This window comes from Biomphalaria glabrata, chromosome 8, assembly GCF_947242115.1.
Source record: "Biomphalaria glabrata chromosome 8, xgBioGlab47.1, whole genome shotgun sequence".
Classification (NCBI taxonomy): domain Eukaryota; kingdom Metazoa; phylum Mollusca; class Gastropoda; family Planorbidae; genus Biomphalaria; species Biomphalaria glabrata.
In genome coordinates this window covers 30,018,478-30,046,314 of record NC_074718.1, presented here as the reverse complement: position 1 = coordinate 30,046,314, position 27,837 = coordinate 30,018,478, and the positions used below count along the sequence as shown (strand labels likewise).

General features: G+C 37.0%; 1 protein-coding gene across 2 annotated transcripts in view; it reads right to left on the bottom strand.

The window, feature by feature from the left end:
- LOC106066440 (E3 ubiquitin-protein ligase HERC2-like) overlaps positions 1-24,769 on the bottom strand; it is a 120,442-nt gene extending 95,673 nt beyond the window's left edge. For both annotated transcript variants that reach the window (XM_056038993.1, XM_056038994.1), the window contains exons 1-3: positions 24,664-24,769; positions 18,549-18,655; positions 17,945-18,059 (exon numbers count right to left, since the gene is read on the bottom strand). In XM_056038993.1, the coding sequence (XP_055894968.1) occupies positions 17,945-18,059; positions 18,549-18,629 (196 nt within the window). In that variant the 5' untranslated portion in view covers positions 18,630-18,655; positions 24,664-24,769. The remainder of the gene's footprint in view (positions 1-17,944; positions 18,060-18,548; positions 18,656-24,663) is intronic.
- Between the last annotated feature and the right edge of the window lie 3,068 nt (positions 24,770-27,837).

Here is a 27,837-nt window from a genome sequence, read left to right as displayed (position 1 = left end):
GGTAATTGCCCTCCATAGAGTCAATAAATACCTCCATAAGTGAAATAAACAAGAAATAAGCAAGAAATTACTCCTCCCTAAAAAAAACAACTATATCAGCCAATTCCAAAATTATAAGACAAACATTCGAGCAATAAGAACAACAATGTCTGTTATTTGAAATCCATGTGTACCACGCTAAATCGAGCAAGACTTGTGTCTGTATTTATATGCCTTCAATGTGTGGGAGGTGGGGCTATATCTGTCATTAGATAGTCACACTCGGAGACACGCCTGACTGGGAAGATGATACCAACAAAAAAAGTGTGAGATTTATTGGTAGAAAATGTGCGAGCACTGTGCATCGAGGAATGCCGGAGTGAAAAAGCATGTCTGCTTACGTCAACAAGTCAAAACTCTCTTTGTTGACTTGGTATGTTGAAAGTGCTTGCGTGACTACCTAGTTCTTTGCGTATTTTCCAAGTAAGCATTACTTGACATACAGAGTCATTGACTACCTAGTTCTTTGTGTATTTTCCAAGTAAGCATTACTTGATATACAGCGTGACTACCTGATTCTTTGTTTATGTTCCAAGTAAGCAGTACATGATATAAAACGTGATTGACTACCTATTTCAAGTAAACAGTACTTGATATACAGCGTGACTATCTAGTTCATCACTGGTTACCTTGGAGTGTCAGTACAAGGTTAGAGTACTAGAGAAGCGTTTCATAGCATTACATAAGCGTTTCCAGACCATAAATAAGCAAAATTTATTTTTTAACTCTTTTTTTTTTTTAAACAAAGCTTATCCGAGGGAAATAGCTGCAAAAATCACTGCCATATACCCCAATACTACAGGAATATAAGCTCCATTTTTTTCTATTTAAAACAAATCAAAATTAATTAATAACCACAAATGGATTTTTTTTATATATTCATGTAAATAATTATGCAAATTTTCAACTTGATCAGAGAATGGGAAGTGGGAGACATGTGTACAAAACGTTAAAAAAAGGGGAATAACTCCAAATATACAGTCAAATTTCTCAATAAGTTGTGTTTATTTCCCTTTTTGATGTCAAACAAAACAATGAATTACCAATAACATATTAATTATTTTTTTTATTAATAATTGTGTAAAATTTTAACTTGATCCGAAAATGGGTTTAGGAAAAATAACATGTACAAATGTTGTACCTGACAGACAGAGAGAGTGAGTTGATATAAGCTTTATATAAAATAAATGTTTTAAACGTAAGCATTTGCTTTGCGCCCCTAAAAGTAAAATTAATGGCTAAAATTTTTTAAATAATTTAATTGGATCTGGAACTGTCTTACTAGCAAACTTGCCGATTTTGTGCAAACTCTAAATCATTGGTTCTCATCATATTTAGGTTATAAAACTAAAGCCATTTACGTCACCCATTCATTGAAGTAAAAGTTTCTTCATAAGGAAAGCCTTTGAACCCAATTGTTTGTCCTTCACTCACTCCAAACGGTGGACTTCTCTTTTTTCTTTTCTTATCCATGCTCTAAAAACTCAAAAATGAATTTGCTTCTCACTGTTCTGTAAACCTTCTTATATTCCGTCCCCCAAAAAATGAATAAATATTACAGAAAATTTCAATCGGTCAAAGGATAAAGAAAACTCAGTTATATAGGTCAATTTTTTTTTGTTTTCTGGCTGGTATCCTTCTCTATGTAAACCTGGCATTGGACAAAGAGCCAGCTTGCCAATGGGGAGAGTCTTTGTTGATGTGCAGGGGAGAGCAGTACATGTTTCACGATGAAGTGACGCCGTCAACCAGAGTTAACCCACCTCTCTTCAGCTGCAGTCCTGCGTTGGTGGGGGATTTTTTGTTTGTTTTCTTTTTCTGTGTTTGTTTTTAAGCATTACTAATAATAGTTTCCCCCCCCCCCTCAAGGTTACCGCGACCAGGTCTTCAAGTAGTTCGTGAACTAGATAAAACAAACAAGAGATGCCCTCAATTTAAGACCAGAACTTGAGGTGAGCTCGCTGCAGTCTCTGGAGCTCTCCCTCCTTCTGTCATCCTAATCAGTCATAAGCAATTATGAGCACTCACTTTTGAATGTTACGTCAACTCTGAACTTTTTATTTTTGTTTTGGAAATCAAACATGATGAAATAATGCCAGAAGCTTCTAAGAGTGCGTCCAGGTAAAGTAATCTAGCCCTCCTTTACACAAATCTGAAATCAAGTCACTCTGTCTTGTACACGTTATTTCTCCCACTTTCCATTCTCGGATCAAGTTGAAACTTTGCACGATTATTCATTGTCGAAGACACATGAACTACTTTACAAAATAAATAATAAAAATTAATTGGTAATTAATTAATCTTAACAGAAGCTACAGCCATTCCAGTCCAGCAGGTAAACATTGTATGATGTACTAAATGTTAGGACACTGTTTCGAAGTATTACATTTTGAAATACAGTAGAAATGTATTAAAACTATGATTTATCTCTCTATATATAAAAGACTTCTTGAACGCTTTCACCAAAGATGTTTGAACTCCATCATCAACAGCACTCCAAATAGCGATGTGCTTGCAAACGCCGGTATGGACACCATAAGAGGGACTTCTTATGGTCCGACAGTTACGCTAGCCAGGGCACGTATCCCGAATGGGGGAATAACGTATGCTAAAGGTAGTCATTTTGTTGAGCTGAAAGGTGGTCCGCGTAAGAAAAGTGCCCCACGGAAACGCTTTAAAGACAAGATTGCTTTAACTGACATTGAAGAGAGCATCTAGCGGCAGGCGGCTTCAGAACGAGGAAGCTGGAGGTCACTTACAAAGGCTGCGGGATACACATTTGAGACTAAAAGAAATCCTTTGCCGAGGACAGCTGCAGACGGCGAAAAGAGAAGCTAAATCGAACTCTGGTGGACAATGGTTATGCCTGTGTTGGATGTGGCAAAATATGTAGGTCGCAGCTGGGGCTATGTAGCCACGTGAAATACTTTACTCCTCATTAATCCTCTGACTCGAAGACAACTTCTATATTTATCTTTACAAATGTGTATTTTGTCAATACTTAATGGTGTATAAAATGTGTAATACCGTATGGTGGATATTGGGCGGGGATACCGTGGCTGGCTCACTCCATGTTGTGTGGCCACAAGTCGTTGGTTGGATGCCAGAAAATACCAGGAGATGGAGGGGGGCGCTGCCAGGAAAGCAAAACACTTCGAATTTTCCATTCATCTCGTATTTGTGGCAGAAAAGGGGGTGGGGCGAGCGGGAGATAAACTGCAGATCATTTTTCCAGGTGCCCTCTCCCTCGTGACGTAAACGGGATTTCCCTGGCAACGAAATTAATTGCAATTATGTTACGTACACCGATTCTCAAACAGTTCATTACTGGTGTAAAATAAAACTTAGCACTTGACATTTTAATTACCCCTAGAAAACAACAGAGACACCCAAAGGTAATTAATATAGAAAGACACGAAACAATGCAGTTCTCAAATAGTTCTCTGAAATGTTACTTTCATTGATTTACTGTGTTGACGCCTTGTTTAAAACAGTTTGTATTTATAATATAGTGCTATAAGTGCTAATTAATAAAAACTGAGTGTATATATTATTTTGTAGTAGTTCAAGATTTTAATCTCCGGCACAAAATTCAAGCGTACACTGGGAATCCGAGAATAGAATTCCGGGAATAGAAATCCACTTTAGATAATGGAATAATTGAATGTCACAAACTTTCATAGTAGTAAAAGTAATCAAACAGAATAATTCAGATATATTATTTTCATATAGGGCCTAGGTACTAAATTAATGAGATGAAATACAGATTCAACAGTAAAAAAAATTAATCCATCAAACCAATGCGTCATTCTCTAAAAATAAACAGCCAATCGTACAATAGCTAAATTGAATTTCTTTATTGCCCCTTTTTGATACTTTTCGACTGAAGTGTAGATTCAAAATATCCAGATACAACATCTTGTGAAAATGTTTATTTTTCAGCTCCCTTGGAGTTTTAAGTGACTATTTTTAGTCTACAGTAATACAAGTCTGTACAAGTTGAAAGTGTTTTCTGGAAATATAGTCTACATCAGTGGTTCCAATAGGCCTACTTTTTCCTTAAAGGAACACTTCACACATTCTGAGTATTTAACGGAACATTTTGCACATTCTGAGTATTTAGCGGAACACTTTGCACATTCTGAGTATTTAACGGAACACTTGGCTTATTTTCTAGAGAGATTAATTCACGTGATGGTCTACTAGTTAAATATTCCAGTAGTTCGTGGAACTGTTCAGGCCTCGCAGAACATAAGGGTTCCACGGAACACAGTTTGGGAAATACTGGTCTACATTATTAGCGACCATTGACAGCTTTATTACGTGACAGACACAAAGTCGTACTAAGAACTCTGTTTGGCACTCAATGCACTCGCACTGACAACGTTGCCAAAAGTGTCACCCTATAAGAGATTTGTGTTTGTAAAACCAAGCTATATTTAACACGAGTCTACTCGCGAAACATGAACAATATAGCATGCCAACATTCACTTTTTTTTTTTAAGGAAGGAGAATCAGAGGTTACTTTAGTTGAATTCGAGTGAGTATATTTATGTGTACTCATTACACTGTAATATTTTCTAGTTTTTTATTTGTTTATTAGCATCTAAATAAGTTTCGTTTGACTGCAAACATGTAACCAGAAATAAAAACAAGTTATGGCTCATTCTCTAACACTTTCCTGTCAATCAGATGTTTCCCTAAAAACAAGGCATGTGAGACAAGAAACAATAAACTAGCCAAAACTGTTTGTTTAAATGTACCTTGGCCTTGTCGAAGTTAAATACGTTTCACATCATGCTTGGAATAATGCTAAATAATCAGAGTGCAGACCTTCAAAGACCTACTTCGCATAAAGGCAAATAATTCTAGAGTACTTCCGAGCCCGTGTTTGTTGTTTAGTACTGAGGAAGTCCGTAACAAAACATTTCATAGCACTAAGGTCTAGATCTAGATCTAGTAGCAAGTGGCGCACAATTCAAGCAAAAAAAAACAAAAAAAAAAAAAACTACAGTTATTAAAGTAAACATTAGTTTTGCACTGAAGCTATTGCGACTGACTCTATTCTGTCAAGAAAAATATGTATTTAGATGCTACAACTCAAGAACATTCAAATTTCCTCTCCACTGTTACATCAACCAAATATATCAATTTTTTTCAGAAAATATGATTTTTCTTAATGTATAAACTTTTAATTATTCGTTCCCAGTTTCGTATGCTTAGCAAGACAATGTTAATATCCAGTACAGATGATAACTATTTCTTGTACCACACTCCTACAGACACAATGCTGCCCATATCTTCCAACGACCATAAAGCTATTGCGACTGACTCTATTCTGTCAAGAAAAATATGTAGTTAGATGCTACAACTCAAGAACATTCAAATTTCCTCTCCACTGTTACATCAACCAAATATATCAATTTTTTTCAGAAAATATGATTTTTCTTAATGTATAAACTTTTAATTATTCGTTCCCAGTTTCGTATGCTTAGCAATACAATGTTAATATCCAGTACAGATGATAACTATTTCTTGTACCACACTCCTACAGACACAATGCTGCCCATATCTTCCAACGACCATAAAGCTATTGCGACTGACTCTATTCTGTCAAGAAAAATATGTAGTTAGATGCTACAACTCAAGAACATTCAAATTTCCTCTCCACTGTTACATCAACCAAATATATCAATTTTTTTCAGAAAATATGATTTTTCTTAATGTATAAACTTTTAATTATTCGTTCACAGTTTCGTATGCTTAGCAAGACAATGTTAATATCCAGTACAGATGATAACTATTTCTTGTACCACACTCCTACAGACACAATGCTGCCCATATCTTCCAACGACCATCAAGCTAATGACAAAGAGCTGAAAGACTTGTAATGGATACATATTACATGTAGAAGAACATAAATTCAAATGCCATGGGACAAATTTTACATACCACATTTCAATTTAGAATGTATATATAACCTTTCTCTCTCTCTCTTTTCTTTTACTTAGACTCTACACTGCTTTTCTCTTTTCCCACATGAGTTTTAAACAGGCAACAAAAGATTCCTATCATCATTAATGAAAGTGCCACTCATGATCCATGCCAAGGAGGGCTGTGCAGTATAACAATAGAATATCAATCACTATACTGTAATTATTATTTAAATTTATTAAAAAAAAAGCGCTTTATTTATGCTTCAGAATGTTTTCAATTTCCGTGACTATTAGTTGTATTTTCCACTCTAATTTCATTTTTGTATTATTATTATGACTATACGGCTTTTCCAAATCCTTTTTATTTTTCGATTGTGATGCGAGAAAGACAAGTTAGACATTTTAAAATGCGTGTTGATCAGCTTTCGAATTATATTTTTTTTAGAATGCACGTTATAAATAGACGATGTTCTGATGGAGCAGAAGGTCCACATCTAGGCTTGTTATGGACAAGAGAAGCTACTTGGCGGGACTAAACCCCGGGCCACACTACCCAGACCAACGTGGCCGAGGTAGAAACGGTCCTTGGAGGAAAGAACTAGACCAATAAGGTAGCAAAAAACATATTCTTCCGTTTGGGTGCCTAAGAACTGTCTTCAATGCACAGGTCGGGGATTGAAAGAGAGCCACAACAACCCTGTCATGATCCACATCTATGCCAGACACCCACAAGGCCACTGTGGTAGGCTACATTGAGGGAAAATGTAGGGGATTTCCCGTTCTGCTCGCCAACAGTCTTGCTTCTAGCCTCGAGAGTCTTGGGAATCTAGCACTTGGAAATGGATGTGATCTATTTACATCTGTTTGAATCCCTCCCAGAGCAATTGTTCGGACAGGCCGTCAGCAGTGAGATTCCGTTGGCCTAAAGTTTCATCAAGAGTCTAGGCACAGTTCTCTACAAATTTGGTGAGAGTGGAAAATTTTAAAGTTTGATGGGAAGAGAGAACCTAATGTACGATTTTGTGGGGCAAGAAAAACTAATCAAAGGTTTGATAGAACTGGAGGCCATAGGTTTACATTTGATAGTGCTGGAGACTAGAGGCCATAGGTTTACATGTGATAGGGCTGGAGGATGGAGGCCATAGGTTTACATTTGATAATGCTGGAGGCTAGAGGCCATAGGTTTACATTCGATAGGGCTGGAGGCAATATGTTTACATGATAGGGCTGGATGCCATAGGTTTATATTTGATAGGGCTGGAGGCTAGAGGCCATAGGTTTACACGTGATAGGGCTGGAGGATGGAGGCCATAGGTTTACATTTGATAAGGCTGGAGCTCATAGTTTTACAATTGATAGAGCTGGAGGTCATAGTTTTACAATTGATAGGGCTGGAGGTCATAGTTTTACAATTGATAGGGCTGGTGGTCATAGTTTTACAATTGATAGGGCTGGAGGTCATAGTTTTACAATTGATAGGGCTGGAGGTCATAGTTTTACATGTGATAGGGCTGGAGGTCATAGTTTTACAATTGATAGGACTGGAGGTCATAGTTTTACATGTGATAGGGCTGGAGGTCATAGTTTTACAATTGATAGGGCTGGAGGTCATAGTTTTACATGTGATAGGGCTGGAGGTCATAGTTTTACAATTGATAGGGCTGGAGGTCATAGGTTTATATTTGATAGGGCTGGAGGCTAGAGGCCATAGGTTTACACGTGATAGGGCTGGAGGATGGAGGCCATAGGTTTACATTTGATAAGGCTGGAGCTCATAGTTTTACAATTGATAGAGCTGGAGGTCATAGTTTTACAATTGATAGGGCTGGAGGTCATAGTTTTACAATTGATAGGGCTGGAGGTCATAGTTTTACAATTGATAGGGCTGGAGGTCATAGTTTTACATGTGATAGGGCTGGAGGTCATAGTTTTACAATTGATAGGACTGGAGGTCATAGTTTTACATGTGATAGGGCTGGAGGTCATAGTTTTAAAATTGATAGGGCTGGAGACCATAGTTTTACATTTGATAGTGCAGGATGCCTCGCTCATCTTAGGTTTTTTTTTTAATTAGGCAATAGCAAGAGGTGACCCTTATGGGTGGCGAGAAGGACAATCGTCCCTGACGTCACGCCTGAGGGGTATTCCTTTATCATCGTTAGCAAATCAAACAAATATGCAGACCTCCTCAAATGACACTCGCTTTGGGGTCATTCTACTGCTAATGCCGCCCCTACAAGAATAGACGGCCTTCCAAACACAATCCTTACGGGATAAGTACAAGTGGGGGGGGGGGGGGGGAGGGAAAAAGAGAACAAAGAAAATAGAAGGATGACGTGAAGAAAAAATGGAACGGCTTATCGTTCGAAAACTCAAGGAGAACGTCATCAGAGAAACGAGGCTGATAGACCCACTGCACTAGATCTATACTTGGCATTATGTGATACAAAACACTAGAAACACAACAAAGAAATCTACTTGCAAATAATATTCGGAAATACATTCAACATTTTTTGTCTAGAAGTGAGTCTGTGAATGTCTCCCGGATTTTGAACCTTGTTTTGCGTCATTAGCAGCTCATCACAATCTCATTGGTGTTTAAACAGTGATCGTCTTTGCACGTGAGCAAGGTAAGGTATATTCTAGCCCTGTTTTTTTGTTCTCTCTCTCTCTCTCTTTTCGCACTTAGAACCATTGCTTTCCGTTTGTTGAGTTCCCGCCCACCTCTAGCCTAGCCTCTTTTTGATGTCTCTGCTTCAACATCATCGTTTTCTTTCAGACGTACAAATACAACTGGATTTACGTTACCTCAAATACTATTCAGGACGTCATGAGACAACGAGAGAGAGAGAGAGAGAGATACTGCAAGAGAGAAAGAGAGAGAATAAAAAAAAAGTATCATTAAGTTTTGCTATGCTCGTTTAACTTTAAGCATTGCAACAACCTGTTGTTTTTTTTTTTATTATTTGATTCTATATATATCGAAAGAGAGTGCTGTAGAAAGCATCTTCTGGCTAAACGATGGGGTTAGAAGGTCACACTTGGCTTGAAGCTAGCGGAACTTATGATTACCGAGGAAAGTCGGTGGGACAGTAGTGATTTGATATGGAACTTTCAATGGCTACATTATTATTACATGTAGCTCAAACTACTACCCCCTTCTTTCACCCCCAAACCCTTCTCAAATGGTCAAGACCAGAATTAGGATCATATATTGAGAAAGCTAAACGCATGAAATAGGGCTAGACAAAAAGATTTGGTAAAAATATTTATAATATTATATTATTATTGTTAGATCCAAACTATTACAAATTTAATTACAAGACTGATCTAAACAGATTGATACAACTATGTGTAGTGTAAGTTGTTTTGTTTTTTTAAGTATTTTTATCTTTTTCTTGTTTTATGTCTTGTGTGCATGTGTGTGTTTATCTGTCTTAGATTAATTCATAAAACTTTTTTTAAAAGCGGGAAAAAAAATATGTGAAACGTGATTTTCAAAAAGAAGCCGATGAAAAACAAAGCTTGCTGTGTGAGCCAACATCATCTATACGTATGAGCTTGATGTCTATTAAAGAGAAATAGTGGTTTGAAAACATTATAAAAGAATTAAAGCTTTCAAATCTTTTCTTCAGTATTGTGAGCGATTTCCATAGTAATGTAAAATGACAAAAAGGGCTTAAGGAAGATCAGTTCTGGATATATGAAATATGTCCATATAGAGTTGTGAAAAACTTTCAGTTATATGTAGTTGCTATTTAGCGAAGTTAAAAAACATACGATCTATAGAGGAAAAGTAACTCATGATTTCCAATGTCTTTTACCATTTTATTTTTGTCGGTGTATTAACTCCCTTAACAGTAACGAAAAAAAAAAAAAAAAAAGAAAACTATAAAACAACAACTAATTGTGACAAGTCAAAAACTCGCTGTCAGAGTCACTCAAATTTATCACAGCATTAATTATTATTTTTCATAATTTATTTATTTTATTTTAATTATTTCCCCATCCTACCCCTAAATTCTCCACCCGCACCACCTTTTCCGCTCCAGGCTAGACTTAGTTGACCACATTGGAGATAGCTAAAGTGCGTCCTTTCATTTATCTGCCCTTGATCGGGGAAAGGTAAACACACAATCTCTTTTGTCTTGCCCGCCGGATGTCTGAAGGACGGTCGCGGTTGACACCACCTTGGTTTGAATGCAAGCTAATCCTTCTCCCCCCCTTCTCTCACGTCTCTCTTTGATCTAAGAGATTACCCTGGTCAACACACCACGTGATATTCCAAGGCGCGGCTCCCACCTCGAGTCAAATCCACCCACGTGTAAGATAAATCTTAGCCTAGGGCATTTCCTGTGTCCGTCCGCACTTTCCAGGCTTATATAAAGTAAACCAACTCAAATCAGACTCTCCTTCATTCTCATTCGAGCTGAGCTATCGAGTCTGGAATATACCATTTATTCTTACTCCTAGAGGAATACCTGGTGGTAAGCCGAACTTAATCACAAGTTCCATCTTAATTACTCTGTGTATATTTCCATTGGATTTTATCATGTGTAGTTTATTATTTCATTCATATTTAATTAGTGCATTGTGTATTTCTCACTGTCGTAAGTAGAAAACATGAACATGGCTAATGTATATTTTATGTATTGCATTAATCTATTAATGCTACGAATTGATGCAACCATGTATATATTTGTACACCTTATTTTATTTCCTTTATCTCGGTTGACAGCCTTGATAATTTTACTAGCGCACTAATACTGCGTCTAGAAAAGAGTTATGAATTATCTCCCCTTTACTCATTTTACTCTAAGGAGAGTTGCGCCGCTTGAAGGGACACCATCTCCATTCAAGCACGCTTCATTGTTCTCGACCCACGGTCATATGTAAACAAACCATCTGGGTCGCTGACCACCGCCCATTCCCCCCCCCCCTTCTTTCTCTATCCACCTGTGGTGTTTATTTGAGATTATTATTTCCCCTTCTATGTACATTTTATATTATTACTTTCCCTTTTATGTACCTTTTTATATTGCTACTATCAGCCATCTATTTTCCAAATCCCATTTGTCATCATCTCCCCTTTGTGCTCTAAAGCAATTTTACCAATCTGACGAATGCACCTCAGTCGAGGGCATCGATAAGATGTATGAGAGACATGTCCTAACTTGTCTTTATTTATCCGCAGCCTCCCTCAGGTGTCTGCCTATTTATCTACTGGATTAATCACCTATTTGTTTGATATCAAGAATCACCTACTATCTTTGTGCTTAGTGCTATTCAGCACTGCACTAGCTCACTGACCTGCCTATTTATTTATTGGATCAACGATCTATTTACCTGCATCTGTGCTTAGTGCTATTAAGCGCTGCACTTGCCTACTGAGATCTACTCAACTCTATCACTTGGCGCTATCGGCATTGCCCGCCTATTCGACAGCCCACCTGTCAAGCTATTAGGTGCGACGTCCCTATAGATTCAGATCTGTGTGAGACGTCAAAGCTACGCCAACCCTCTGCAACTCACTGGACATATCCTGTCAACTACGCTGCCCACGGCAGATCCGCAGTAACCTTGTGCCCATGGTAGCCGGCCACCCGCCCTACTGTGCCCACTACAGATATTAGATTTTGGGGATTGAGACTCCACAAGAACTATATCACCGGCGTCCCTCTATCCGCTAGAGCGCCACCTCCAGCTGCAGAACCTCAAGCCAGGACACAGCCAGCTGCGACATCAACAGGAATACCAGCTAAGTCAGAGGACAAAGTGACATACTCTTATTAGGTGCAAGAGTGATGATTAAATCTAGTAATATTTAGAGATAGATGCAAACCCTCCCCTTTTTATTCTTATATGTATATTTATGTAAATAAATATTCTTCATTTTAACTTTTGTATCTATCTTTCATTGCTTTGTCTCGTTGCGTGTCTGCTCCCGATTCATATGCTGATAGGTAGGTGTGTGATAGCTTTAAAAATAATCATCCCCTAGACATTAAACGCGCCAAACACACATCACATTCTCCCCACCTGTCACATTTTGGCGAGCCCGTCCTGGATTTAACCCATTAGTACAGCAGGCACGAACAGGCAGCAATAACTAAATTTCCTATCAATATTTTTCTAAAAGTATTTATAAGCATCATCACTTCGCTTTATCAAGAGTGTCACTTCTGTCATATTTTATTTATTATTATTATTGCATTTCATGTGTAATATTTTCTTGCAGGAACTTTGTGATTAGCTTAGGCAGACACCACATTCCTTTTGCACTCTTTCCTATAACCAGCGACCCACTTTCACTAACCCACTTTCTTTAATTCTAGCTCAATCCTATTATCCATTCTATCTGCCCCTCCACCATCCTAGTACCTCTCATTACCCACCCCTCATCACCATGGCCAACGACTCACGCTCCGAAGAGGACTCTGACAGGAAACAGAAGATAGATGAATTTGAATACATCGCGGCCTTCCTATATGATGATGATGCAGAGCGGAGAGAATATGTGAGGGAACGGCTTGAGGCCTTTGATAGAGACGAAAAGGAAGAGAAGAGAAAGGAAGACGAAAAGGAAGAAAAAAGAAAGGAAGACGAAAAGGAAGGAAGAAGATTAGCCAGGGAGCATGAATTGGCATTGAATGCGATTAGACAGGAAATACTAGAAATCAGACAGCGCTAAAGACCGCAGAGTTTCGAGCTGAACATCACACCGGCAAGACAAGACCAGGAAGCAGAGGAGAGTAAAACCACGACTCACGTCCGAACCGGGTGCACTGCCCAAACGGACACAGAAGTTGCTGCTAAGGATGAAGTTTTCATACCTGATATCCCCCCTCTCGACGATTCCACATTGTCTACCCAGCCCAACCCTCCTGCTCAGTCTAATAGTCCTGCAAACTGCGACGCCCCAATTCAGCCAATGCCCCCAAGCCAACCCCTACCTAAAAAGGCACCAGTCCAACAACCAGCCTTGCGCAAAAACGGCAACTTCCCAGCACGTAAGCCTCGTCATGACCAGAACAACCAAGCCCACCGTGACTGTAACAACAGCACGCGTGGCAACAAACCTAACCGTGCCTACCGTGACTGCAACAACAGCATGCGTAGCCACCAACCCAACCGCCAAAAGCAGCAGGCCTCACAGACCATTTCAGTAATGACCGCGGTCCCCAAACCCTCTGCATCTAATCAGCAAACACGGACTGATAGAACAGCGGGCGACCCATACGTCATATCAACACTGACTGTGGCCCCTGAACACACTGCCCTTGGCCCTACGAAAACGTAAGTCCTACCGGCACTTCCTCACCCTGTCTCATCTTCCCCCGGGATAGAGACCATTCTGGTTAACGGGCGGTACGTCCGGTCCCTATTTGACACAGGCTGTGCGGTAAGTTCAGTTATCTGCAAAGCACTGGTTGATCCGGCTGATCTCACAGATAGAACTGTGACGATTCAGTCCCTTGACCGTGAGATTCCTCCAAAGGTTCTACCTGTCGCGAGGGTACACGTGGAGTGCAGGTACGTGCATGGCACCATTGACGCCGCCGTCATGGACGCGCCAGTGTACGACTTCATCCTAGGCTCCAAATATGTCCCTCTTGGAGTAGTCAATAAACCTTACTTCTCTCTGCCCGTCGGTAGATCGACGAAGCAGAAACGTGGCAGCAACCAGCAGGTTGGAAACCCTGGTCGCCACACTAATACGCCTAGTCCCGACTCATCAGCGAAGCTCAAACCTCTCCGCCCTGGCATTGACACTGCTAGGAAGTCACGAGTTAAGTCGTATACTCGCGCTCGCGAGGGTCTACTTGACCCAGGCTACTCAGCCAAAATCATGCAACATTCCTCTGACATTGACAGTGTCAGAATGCCCCGAGGTAAGATGAACCCTTGCTCTCGTGGACTCACTCCTCTTCATGGCTCCTCAGCCACCATTCCGAATCAACCTCCCCCTGGCATTGATAGTGTCAGGAAGTCACGAGGTAAGCCGAACCCTCGCGCTCGTGAAAACTCTTCTCACCATGGCTCCTCAGTCACCATTCATTATCAACCTTCCCCTGGCATTGACCGTGTCAGGAAGCCACGATGTAAGCCAGATTATCGCACTCGTGGGGACGTTCTCCGGCAGAACTCCACATTCTTTATCAGGCCACTCTTCCATGACATTGATCGTGTCAGACGATACCGAGGTAAGCTGACCACTTACTCTCGTGAAGAAGCGCCTCACAGCGGCTTCGGAGGTAAGCCCCAACGGGCACACGTGCCTTGGGCACCCCGCCTAAGCCCCAATCACCCTCCCCAATCCGCCCCAGGAAGGAAATATATTTCATCCAATCGCCCAATCTACTCTCCCAAGCAGCCCCACATGTTTCACCCAGGTGACTACATAATCAGGGACGGAAAGTAGACCACGGACAGACTTGGACAGACTCTCCTCCTGGCATGGCCACCCCTTTATTTTTCCAATTTTTTTATTTCTAATACTGTGATAACAACTGATCTTAAAGTTAGAGTGACATCAGTCTGCTCGCACTTTATGGATCTTCTGCGATAGATCCATCTTGGCGGCGGCGTATGTGACAAGTCAAAAACTCGCTGTCAGAGTCACTCAAATTTATCACAGCATTAATTATTATTTTTCATAATTTATTTATTTTATTTTAATTATTTCCCCATCCTACCCCTAAATTCTCCACCCGCACCACCTTTTCCGCTCCAGGCTAGACTTAGTTGACCACATTGGAGATAGCTAAAGTGCGTCCTTTCATTTATCTGCCCTTGATCGGGGAAAGGTAAACACACAATCTCTTTTGTCTTGCCCGCCGGATATCTGAAGGACGGTCGCGGTTGACACCACCTTGGTTTGAATGCAAGCTAATCCTTCTCCCCCCCTTCTCTCACGTCTCTCTTTGATCTAAGAGATTACCCTGGTCAACACACCACGTGATATTCCAAGGCGCGGCTCCCACCTCGAGTCAAATCCACCCACGTGTAAGATAAATCTTAGCCTAGGGCATTTCCTGTGTCCGTCCGCACTTTCCAGGCTTATATAAAGTAAACCAACCCAAATCAGACTCTCCTTCATTCTCATTCGAGCTGAGCTATCGAGTCTGGACTATACCATTTATTCTTACTCCTAGAGGAATACCTGGTGGTAAGCCGAACTTAATCACAAGTTCCATCTTAATTACTCTGTGTATATTTCCATTGGATTTTATCATGTGTAGTTTATTATTTCATTCATATTTAATTAGTGCATTGTGTATTTCTCACTGTCGTAAGTAGAAAACATGAACATGGCTAATGTATATTTTATGTATTGCATTAATCTATTAATGCTACGAATTGATGCAACCATGTATATATTTGTACACCTTATTTTATTTCCTTTATCTCGGTTGACAGCCTTGATAATTTTACTAGCGCACTAATACTGCGTCTAGAAAAGAGTTATGAATTATCTCCCCTTTACTCATTTTACTCTAAGGAGAGTTGCGCCGCTTGAAGGGACACCCTCTCCATTCAAGCACGCTTCATTGTTCTCGACCCACGGTCATATGTAAACAAACCATCTGGGTCGCTGACCACCGCCCATTCCCCCCCCCCTTCTTTCTCTATCCACCTGTGGTGTTTATTTGAGATTATTATTTCCCCTTCTATGTACATTTTATATTATTACTTTCCCTTTTATGTACCTTTTTATATTGCTACTATCAGCCATCTATTTTCCAAATCCCATTTGTCATCATCTCCCCTTTGTGCTCTAAAGCAATTTTACCAATCTGACGAATGCACCTCAGTCGAGGGCATCGATAAGATGTATGAGAGACATGTCCTAACTTGTCTTTATTTATCCGCAGCCTCCCTCAGGTGTCTGCCTATTTATCTACTGGATTAATCACCTATTTGTTTGATATCAAGAATCACCTACTATCTTTGTGCTTAGTGCTATTCAGCACTGCACTAGCTCACTGACCTGCCTATTTATTTATTGGATCAACGATCTATTTACCTGCATCTGTGCTTAGTGCTATTCAGCGCTGCACTTGCCTACTGAGATCTACTCATCTCTATCACTTGGCACTATCGGCATTGCCCGCCTATTTGACAGCCCACCTGTCAAGCTATTAGGTGCGACGTCCCTATAGATTCAGATCTGTGTGAGACGTCAAAGCTACGCCAACCCTCTGCAACTCACTGGACATATCCTGTCAACTACGCTGCCCACGGCAGATCCGCAGTAACCTTGTGCCCACGGTAGCCGGCCACCTGCCCTACTGTGCCCACTACAGATATTAGATTTTGGGGATTGAGACTCCACAAGAACTATATCACCGGCGTCCCTCTATCCGCTAGAGCGCCACCTCCAGCTGCAGAACCTCAAGCCAGGACACAGCCAGCTGCGACATCAACAGGAATACCAGCTAAGTCAGAGGACAAAGTGACATACTCTTATTAGGTGCAAGAGTGATGATTAAATCTAGTAATATTTAGAGATAGATGCAAACCCTCCCCTTTTTATTCTTATATGTATATTTATGTAAATAAATATTCTTCATTTTAACTTTTGTATCTATCTTTCATTGCTTTGTCTCGTTGCGTGTCTGCTCCCGATTCATATGCTGATAGGTAGGTGTGTGATAGCTTTAAAAATAATCATCCCCTAGACATTAAACGCGCCAAACACACATCACATTCTCCCCACCTGTCACACTAATGAAGGTCAGATTTTAAAAATATAGAAAAAAATTGTATCCCGCCCCATTACCCTTTCCACCCCCTACAACCCTGAGACAAATCCTAGAATATATAAATCTACTAGACTTTATAATATCCAATGATAGGCCCTTAGATCTATACAAAACAATATTTTTTCTGAAAATTAATTTATTAAACTCTTGAATAGGGTCTACATGCAGAAGACATAATCATATACAGATTTTCTAGTCCTCTAGCCAAATTTTAATTAGTTTTTTTTTATATTTTGAAAAATTACAAGTCAAACTAGACGTTTTCCCAGTGTAGCCAATGAGCTAGGACTTATTTTCCCAATAATATATATATCAACTGACAAACTTCTAACAAAAACGTTACAAAGTTATGATCCATGAACACACAAGTTTTGCCCATGAATGTGCGACCTGAATAGAGATATTGTAAAAAATAAATAAATGATAGCAAGATTTTCATTAAAATTAGCAATGAAGGAAAACTTTTTTAATTCTTTGAAAATTAAGACTTCCACAAACTGAGATTAAGTACTTAATGTTATAAAAAATTAAACAAAATATTTTAAGACATTTAGCTTTTGTAAGTTGTTAAAATGTATTTGGTCCCCCAAATAAGCAATATGTTGCTGTTTTACTAAAAAAAAAAAAAACCTAAAATGACAGCAGTAGAATATGAATTCAGATGGAATGATAGACAAAAAAATAAAGAAATTCTTAACTAAACAAGTGTTAGGTCATCAGGATGGTCCTAAGAACTCTACCTCTTTCCATCCCCTACATGAAGTTTTGTTTAGGATGTACAAATCCTAATTTCTGAATGAAAGTCTGAAACTAGTAAAGCATAACAAAACAAGCCTCACATTCAAACAAAACAAGCCTCACATTCAAACAAAACAAGCCTCACATTCAAACAAAACAAGCCTTGTATAAAAAAAAAAAAAAAAGCCATGCATACAAAGACTGAGATTTAAAAATACAATACTTGTTCACCTCATGTATGTAAATTGAATTCCACCACAGTGCTTAATTAGTCATAATATTTACTTCAAATTCACAATTTTTATTTTTTTACTATATAAGTAAAATGTTATTAATTAATATTATTTGTGTGCAGATTCTTAGAAAAAGAGTTCAAAGAAAGAAAAGTGCCTAATATTGAACAGCACTATCAAAGTCAAGAGCATGAAATCTTTCAAACAAGGATTCTTCTAAGTATCTGCTTACCTTTCTTTGCCAAAGCCCCTGCACTATTGAGTATATTGCTATCACCAGCAGCCAGCTCTCCATCTTTGACCAGTTGATTCCAGAGCCGACTGAGACCATCTTTAGTTAAACTTGCCTGGAAACAAAATGTTTACAAATTGATTTAAATTAAGACATTTTTGTCATAACAGGAAACTTGCTTTCTCTAGCCAAGCTTATAGACTTAATAAAAGTGTTTAATATGTTGTTTTTTATAGCTGTCACTGAATTACAATTGCTTTAAGACTATTGTAATTTGAAAAAAAAAAAAAGTTACTTTATATGTAAAAGAAGTGTCTATACACAAATCATTTTAAATATAATGAATCAGTTTACAAATCACCAAAACCATTTTAAAAAGCTTTTAAATAAAAATTTACTATTTAAAAACCTAGTTATTAAATTTTTTTTTTAAATTCTAAATCAAAATATTAGTTTTATTCTTGTTTTTTTTTAAACAATTTTTAAAAGAAACTCACAGAATACTGCTTTTATTAATTCCCTTCACACCCTCAATAAATATCTTAGGTGATGATTGCACAATGAGCATAAAATATAGTTCTACAAATTTATCAAACCAAATTACTTGTATATCTGCTTTTATCCATTTGCAGTCAAGCCTTGCCTGAGGCCTGAGCTGGGCCTGTTGAATCCATGCAACACTCATGCTTTGCTTATTACTCAACACATTTTCTAAAAGAAAAAAAAAAAGAACCTAACTTAGATTTTTTTTGTTGATTTGTTGATTTGAGGCACATCGGCACAATTTAGGCCATGTCGTGCCTGCAGTCCCTCAAGGACCACTCTCTCTCTAAACAACAAGGGCCAGATTCTATACAGTCATATAATTAAAATCAAGGTCTATTCACAGTTAAAATAGTAAAGGTAGTAAAAATTTAAATATTTGGTAAAAATCTAATGTAAATAGTGCATGTTCACAAATTCAGAAATCAGATCTTCGTAGATAGCCCCACTTCCCGATCCTAACTTAGATATCATTTTAGAGGGAGTTTTTTTTTTTTTTAATTCACTATTAAGAACATGAATCCATAAGGCATATGCTAAGATCTGTTTATTTGGCCAATTGCTAACAAGTGGGGTGTCATGTGGCCAGCACAACGACCAACTACCTTTACTTTCCCCAACTTAAGTCAGATAACCCTTAGACATGGGTGGACTTGGGGCAACCTAAAAATCCCAGACTTAACTGAGATTCGAACCCAGGACCCCAGGTTTGGAAGCCAAGCGCTTACCACTCAGCCACCATGCTTAATAGGGCAGATAGAAATGAAGATCTATGTAAAATTAAAAAAAAACAATTTCCTTTTTAAAAAAAAAAGAAGGAATAGTTGATGCGTGTCTGTTTAAACTTTATTGTTAGTACAAAATTGGCTACTGTGCACTATATGGGTGAATTTGATTTCTTTTCCTCTTCAAATTAAGTTTTAGAACTACACAAACCCATTCACAAATATGTTTACATAGATCACAGATTCAAAAAAAAAAACAAATCTTTGGCATTTGTTTTAGCTCTAACTCTGATGCATAAGGAGCAAGAGGTAATCTGATAGCTAAGCTCAATATCACAGAATTCCATTAGAAAGGCCCTTAATATACCCTAAGCAAAGAAAGGTAACTCTGAATAAAAAATTCTTTTTAACAAAATTAAAAACAAGAAAACAATGAAAAAATGCTTGTATAAATTAGTTTGGATCAGTCATGTTATTATACACATAATGGACTTAGACATAATAAATCTGTGAAATTAGAAATATTTATACCAATTATTTTTGTTTAGCTTTTAGATTTCTCAATGCGCTATGATCCTATCACTTGTCTGGACCAGTTGTGAAAGAAGATGGAAGAAGGCAGTATGTTGGTGAATGCCTACATGACCATTTTTTAATGCTTAAAATAAAATATCACTCAGGGTTCAATGGGACTGATTCTATTTATACCATCCCATCTGTCAAGTACGACTTGTTCTTGATACCAAACAAAATAATTAATTATCAATAGTTAATTAACTAATAAGTGAATTTTTTAAATTAATTCTTGTGTTGTCAGGTAAAACAAATAATTGTGAAAAATTTCAGCCTTATGGATGTGGGAGAAACAACCTGTGCAAACTTTTTATCATACAGACAGAGTGAGTTAATATAAGCTATTGTAAAAAAAAATAAAAAAATTCAAGATATAATTGTAAAAAATAAATTAATTAACTTTAAAAAAAGAACAATATGTCTACTTAAAAAATATATATTTATCTTTTTAATACCTTTCGAATATAAAAAAAAACTTTTAAAATACTCATTTTCGGGATAGGTTACATACTGAGTGTGGGCATGTTCGTTTAAAACTAAAAAAAAATCTCCACACATTCTAAATGATACATTATGAGCTCTTCTTAAAGGATAGTTTTTAGAAAACTCTGCTAGCATCCTAACACATTAGGGCTTAGTGGTAAATACTGCATAAGACCAAGGTAGGAGCTACTGCTTTTTTATTTTCTCTCAATCCACTTCTTCTATTATCTGCGAAAAGTTCTCCATGTTAGCGGTTTGTCAGTGATTCAGTTTCTCTCCTCTTATTGAGATACTCCAACTTTTCTGGTACATACCAAGCCACCTCTCATTCCTGGCCTCTCTGTAAATCCATCCCATTAGATACAGTACTGTTTTACTTAAATTTAAATATATACAGTATTTTTCCCAGGTTACATTAAAAAAATAAAGGAAACACAGCTGACTTTATGATATGGAGACTAAGGAGCATTTACTTGCTTATTTTGTAATTAAACCAAATCGCCATCAGCCCTATTTCTAACAGTACTCTTCGCTGTCTCCTTCACTTTCTTTTAAAGTATAGTTGAAATGATGAAATGAGAAGACGCCATGCTACAAGCGATGACTAAGACTTTCATTCCACCTTTGGACTTCTCTATTATGTTCATCTTTGTGTCTAGGTCAGTGTTTTTTGTGGGCTTCATAGGGTAATATTATATCCTCTAGGAGTTGTATTCTTCCTTTGTCAGTCATGTTGACACATTTGTAAAAATTTTTTTTAAATACTAAAGTTCTCATTCATACTACATATGGTGTGACTAATAGTGATCGCCTTGCCGAATGAGCATTCTCAGCCCAGTTTATCATACACATCAAATCACTGTGTTGCCACTGCCATGTGCATTCCGTGAAATTAAAAAAAAACAACGTTTGGACGTTGTAGTATCTCAGTATTTTGGAATTAAATGGAATTAATGGTTATTCGAGAAAGTTCATCTTAACTTTGAGTCATCATTAAACAGACACATCAAGTGAGGATTCAGTGTATATGATTGCAAGCTCAACCATTGAAGGACACTCACAGATGTGTATACCCAACTGTCTTGACTATTTTTTCAGCATCATCGCTCACACGCCCCTGTAGCTGCTCCTGGATGTAATTCATATTCTTCTACTATGTTCATATTTAAGGGGTAATTTTTTATTTTCCTTAACTTAGTATTGTTATAACCCTCCCATGCACACCGCCATCCAAGATAGTGCAGAAGATGCGCACTATTAGTGACTAGACTAGGAAGGATGTTGACATTAGAGAAGAGAGAACGATTTCGACCAAGTCTATAGCTGATGCTGTGCTCAAGGCAGATGTCCTATGTGTTTGTCATGTCTTCCGTGTAAATAAACATCGATACCTCGTTGAGTTGCCTCCCTTAAGTTATTACAGTATTTTGGTTAACTGTTTTGGTGATATAAAAGACAATACACAACACAAACTTAACTAGTGAGTTTTTAAATACAGTGGGTACAGTGAGTATATCACACTATGACCAGAAGGAGTATTTATACATATTTGTCCTAGCATATGAAACAAGGTATGTGCCTTTATCTTTGTGTCTTTCTCAGTACCGGTATTTTATTAGTTGTTTTTTTTTTTTTTATTTGAAGATTATGGTCCAATGTTTTATGTATAATTGCTACTTTACTTAAGTCTACTATCCTAAAAGGTCTCTAATTTAATGATTTTACTAAAGGTGTTACTTTAATCAAATGTGAGTAGTATTCGTTTTTATGAATCTTACTGCTATATTTTGTGTCTGTTCTAGTTTCTTAATGTTTTCTTGAGTTGAGGGGTCCCAAACAGAGGTTGCATATTGTTATAAACCTGGTGGTGGCACAGATGGGGGTAGTGGTGTGTGTGTGTAGTCAGCCGACACAAATCGCCCTAAATCCCTAGATGAGCGGTCAACCATGACGAGTTACTACGGTCAGCCGAGACGAGTGTCAACACAACGGTTTGAGAAGGATCAATGTCGTGAACAGAGCTCAGGAGCATCACGAGGGATGTAGTCATCTGACCACCCAGAATGGTCGAGCGACGTTCTGTCCGGTTCTAGAAGGCCAGCAGGGGCCCTATATAAAGAGCGAAGGTATCAGAGACAAGTCAGACACAACTTCCCGATCTACAGTTCGTTACAACGGCAGAAAGATATTTGTACAGTCTTGTGTTACGTGCTGCCAATTGTACAGTATTGACATTAAACTATTACGTTATTTTGAAGCCCAGAGTTGTCAAGTTCTTTAAGTTGGTGGTGTATGGTGCAGTTTGCAGAGAGCCTGGATAGTGAGATTCGTAACAATACATATATATTTTATTCAAAGTTGCATCTAGAATGGATCTAGATTTACTAGAGAGTCTATATTAATATATATATTATATATTGTCTAGATTAGATCATTAGTTTTAGATGTATATAATAAGTAGATCTATATAAATCTAGAATCTATTCTAGACTATATACACAATCTCTAGTATAATGTAGATTCATATTCAACTCATTTAATAAAATTAATTATACAATATAGTTATAGGGTAATCTAGATCTAGAGTAAAGCTGCCATATCAAACAAGTTAAGCCAAATTGCTGTGATTTTTTTTGCATTTGAATTGGTGTAGCTCCATATTGGCTAGACCTAGAAAAAAAAAAAGAAAACATCTATAAACTTGTCATCCATTGGTCTATAAAATTTATTTCTGCTGCCAAGTTTCAACACGCTTAGTTAAAATAAAATCTAATGTCAAAGAGGGGTGGGGTAGGTATGACAATTTTATTCCCTGACTATGATATTGAACATCTTGAAAACCATATCACAGGCATTCAAATGCTTTAATCATCTAATTCTTTCATTTCAAAGGTATTTTCTGTTCAAGCAAGAGGTGAACTACCATATGTGCAATAGAAAGTCTAATTGTCATACACGTGTCACAGTGATAGTTTAAAATTTTGGCAAGGTCAGTGCTATATAAACAGATTTAGCAATGGCAGAGAAGAGCATACTTACCAATACATGAACAGTCAAAAAAAATAAATTTTTATATATCAGATATTGTAGCATTTTTCTAAAATGGCAAATCTCAGAAGAACCCCCCCCCCCCCAAACTTTGAATAGGTTTAATGGAAAGCAAGGAAAGTGAAGTGTAATATACATGTACTCCTTTCAAATCATGAATCCAAATATATAGAGGTCTTGCTTGGCTAATGAACCATGGGGCTATACAGTTAAGTAGCCTTAGTACCGGTAGCATCCTAATCATGAGTATGACTTCAAAAAACATGCTGTTCTTTATCTCCTAGTAGAAAAAAAATCTTGCACAGGAATACAAAACGTGTTAAAAATAGAAAAATGGATGGCGCACCATACTACCACACTAATTCTGTAAATAATAACCATCAAAATAAAGATGAATTGATAAAAATGTGTGATGTCCGATATGGAATACAAAAGCGGGTTGTTCGATAAAGCAGCTTTACTATAGTCTAGAGTAGTTTAGATTTTGTTTTTGTATTTGAAGATTATGGTTCAGTGATTTATGTATAATTGCTACTAGATCTAAGTAATTTACTTTTGAGTCTTTTCTCCTGAATGCTTTCTAAATTTAGTGATTTTACTAGACTCTAAAGGTGTTACTCTAGTAAAATGACATGAATATTCGTTTGTTATGAATCTCACTACTCTTCAAGAGTCTCTTGTGTCTGTTCCAGTTTCGTCTTAATGTTTTCTTGAGTTAGTAGAGTAGAGGCATAGGCATTGGCTTACATCAATTTAAATAGAAATACTATAATAGACTGGTCACTACTGACACTAGAGTAGAGATAGTTACAGTAGAGACCAGATTGTCACCAGCGCAGAGGGAGTGGGCCCCGGGCAGCTCTAGACCTAGATTATAGATAACATCATAAGTAAATTAAAATATACTATACTATAGTGTCTATATATCTAGATTATTCTAGATATTAATTCACAAACCTAAATTATAAATAAAAAAATTAAAAATTTTTAACGAAATTTAATCTGTGTCACTCTGACTCTAGTCTAGATCTAGTCCGTAGTCGCTATACTGTAGTATACAAGATCTAGTCACTCACTTATTTTTACTCACTAGTCTTAGTCACGTCTAGTCTAGATGAGTTGTAGTACTAGTCTAGTAGTAGACGTAGATATAGGACTTATAGATATAGGTAGTAGTAGGTAGTAGTAGTGTCTAGAAAATATATCATTTATTCCAAGCTGCGAAGATGAGTTAAATGAGCGATATACTTCTAGATCTAGAGTCTATATTTCTAGATCTACTAGATAGATCTATCTAGATTCTAGACCTAAGATCTATATATATCTAGATCTAGACATTTAGTGTACCGTATTTTTATCGTAGTCGTAGATCTACTTTTGAGATTGTTAATGTTAGTATTTTTATTAGTAACGCAAGAAAAATGAAGGTTATTCCAAGAAAGATAACTCTAAAAATACAATTATATTGGGTCTAATTAGAAGACTAAATCTAGAAATAGTTCTTTACTATATTTTCTATTTTATATTTCATTTTCAGTTTGCCTAATGATTAATAAATTTAATATCTATAGATAATAGATCTATATATCAAATGATTTTTTATCTATAATGATTTATTATGTCTAGTAACTTACTGATTTTATATACTTTAAAAACGCTAAAAGACAATGTTTTAATATTTGGTTGACAAATGGCCGAAATAGCTGGCGAGGAAGATATATATATATATATATATATATATATATATATATGTATATATATATATATATATATATATATATATATATATATATATATATATATATATATATATATATATATATATATAGGCCTATATATATATATATATATATAGAGAGAGAGAGAGAGAGAGAGAGAGAGAGAGACTAAGATGCATCTAGGACAATCTAGGTGATTTAGGTTGTTGTTTGAAATATGTTATAGCTCAGCAAGAAATTTTCGTTTTAGCTACTTTAACGACGAGCTGAGCCACAGTTAAAACAAGAGAAAAAAATACTTTAAAAAAAAGCTTATATTAAGCATATTAATTAGTTTGGATCAGTCATGTACTTAAATTTGTTATGGATCTAGAATCTAGACTAACAATAATAAATATGTGCGATTAGAAATATTATTACCAATATTTTTTGGTTAGCGCAATTTCATGCTTTTAGCTTTCTCTCTATGGTATGATCATTTCACTTGACATAGTGCTTATTTGTGACGATACGCACAGGTTTGTAAAAAAAATGTTTTACATGTTTCGGATGTTCCTTCAGAGTTGAAGATAGTTTACTTCCTAGTCCAAACCTCCCGCAGGACGACGGGAGATGGGAGCAGGCAGGATTTGAACCCTCGACCATCGATAAATCCGAACGACAGTCCAGCGCGCAAACCTCACGACCAGGCAGCCATCTCGACCAGGCATACCGGCACTTTTTTTCAATGTGAGGAAAAAATATTACTTTTCTTGTATTTTAACGTTTATTATTAATTTATTTTATTATTAATTTGTTAAAATTGATTTTCTTTTAAATTGTGCTTAATAAGAATTGAAATATAAAATACGAAACTGTTTTCTGCACACACATTTCCTGTTATGCTTGTTTTAAAGAAGTAATTCCTTTAAAATTTCAACATTTGAATGTAATAATTAGATCTAAGACTTAAAGAAATTAAAACGAGCGTAGTTAGAAATTGATAATTTAAGTAATAATTATTTCTTAATAATAGCCCACTTTGGAAATGAATAAAATTTCTGATTTCTTTTGCATTCAATCGATGTTCCGGATGGGACTTTGCCGGTAAGTAAGAAAACCAGACTGACTGAAGAAATAACGACAAAAGCCAATGTCACAAAAGAAACTCTAATGTAACTATCGGTACCAAAGCCGTCAGTTATCGTTCTTGGTTCCTCTGTTACTTTTGAACAGCCTGCAGATGTTGACTCTCCTACCTGCTGGACTTTAGATCAAAGAAATTATTTCCTTGCGAAATAGGATTGGCTATCTATCCATAATTTAAAAATTTGTTGTATCCCTTGCGGAAAAGTTGGCAATCTCGGAGTCGAGGCAAAGATGGGAATGAAGGTATCGAACGAATGGGCCGACAATAAAATAACTTACTTCGGTACTAATCGACAACAACAGCCTATGTCTTTAAGAAAGAAATTATCCTATCATAAAGAAACTGCGGCACACAAAGCTGCGCTTAAGATCCTAACAGAAGCCGAGGCAGCACCTATTGAGAACTTGTTGTTAAAGGAATTAACTCGTAAGAAAATCGTAACTGCAAATATTTTTCATACAGCATATAAAGTAGCCAAAGAAAACGAATCGTTTCATAATTTCGAATTTAAAATAATTCGCAAGAACTAAACGGTGCTTCGATTGACCGTATTCTTCATTTAACCAATGCTTGCATAATCATAAATATAGTGAATCACATTAGTTGTGAAAGGAGAAACAAATTGTTCCAAACATTGTACTGTCGAACAATAACATTTCATTGATCATCGACGAATCCACAACGCTTAGCCAAAAAATCGACTTAAATTGTGTATATTCGGGTTTGTCTTGCAGACAGTGGAATGACCTCACGACCTCAGCAGTAAATTTATTCTTCGATTTGGTAGAACTCGAAAGTGTAACCGCAAATGGAGTTTTGCCTCTTTGCTACATTGCATTAATTTCTATGGCAGATGACTTTCTAAGAAGAAACTTAGTTTCTCTTACATGGGATGGAGCAGCTGTGATGTTGGGAAGCAATAGAGGCGTCAAGGCATTGCTCAAAGAAAAGTTTCGATCGGTGCTGGTTTGGCTTTGTGCAAATCACCGACTGGTGATGTCGTAAAAGAAGTTACAGCGATCAACAGATTTAAGGCCTTCATTGATTAACTGTATGTTTATGTTTCAACATTTATATTTCACTTTTAACAGGGTTCTTTCCTATAAAACACAAGAGAACTTAACACAATTTTTTAATAAAATTAAATCGAGAATAACTTGAATAAGTTGTTAGTTAAATTTTACAAATCATAACAAATGTATACGGTATACTAATAAAGTAATAATACAACAATTTAAGTTGGTTAATTATAAAATAAAATTGTTTGAGACTTTTAGTATCTTTGCAGTGTTTGCAGCTGTGATTTAGCTTGCATCGAGGTGCGAACTTGTAGTTAAAAGTTAGGCAATCCATCACTTGTTTTATTCGTTTATCATTTCAACTGTTGTGTCAATGTATACACGCGTTATCATAGCGCTTTAAACATACATTTACGTTTGTTGAGAGCGCTTTGTAAATTATTTTAAACATTTCACCACTGTTACAAAGTAGGAAAGTTTTACCGTTATTAGGCCTATATAATTTGAATGTTTTACCACTATTAAGCAATGTAAATTTTTCACCACTATTTAAGTAATTTAAATGTTTCACCGCTCTTAGTAGATCATACTCTTCACCGATATTATGTTATTCAAATGTTTCACCGCTATTTAATAGTTTGCATTTTTTCACCGC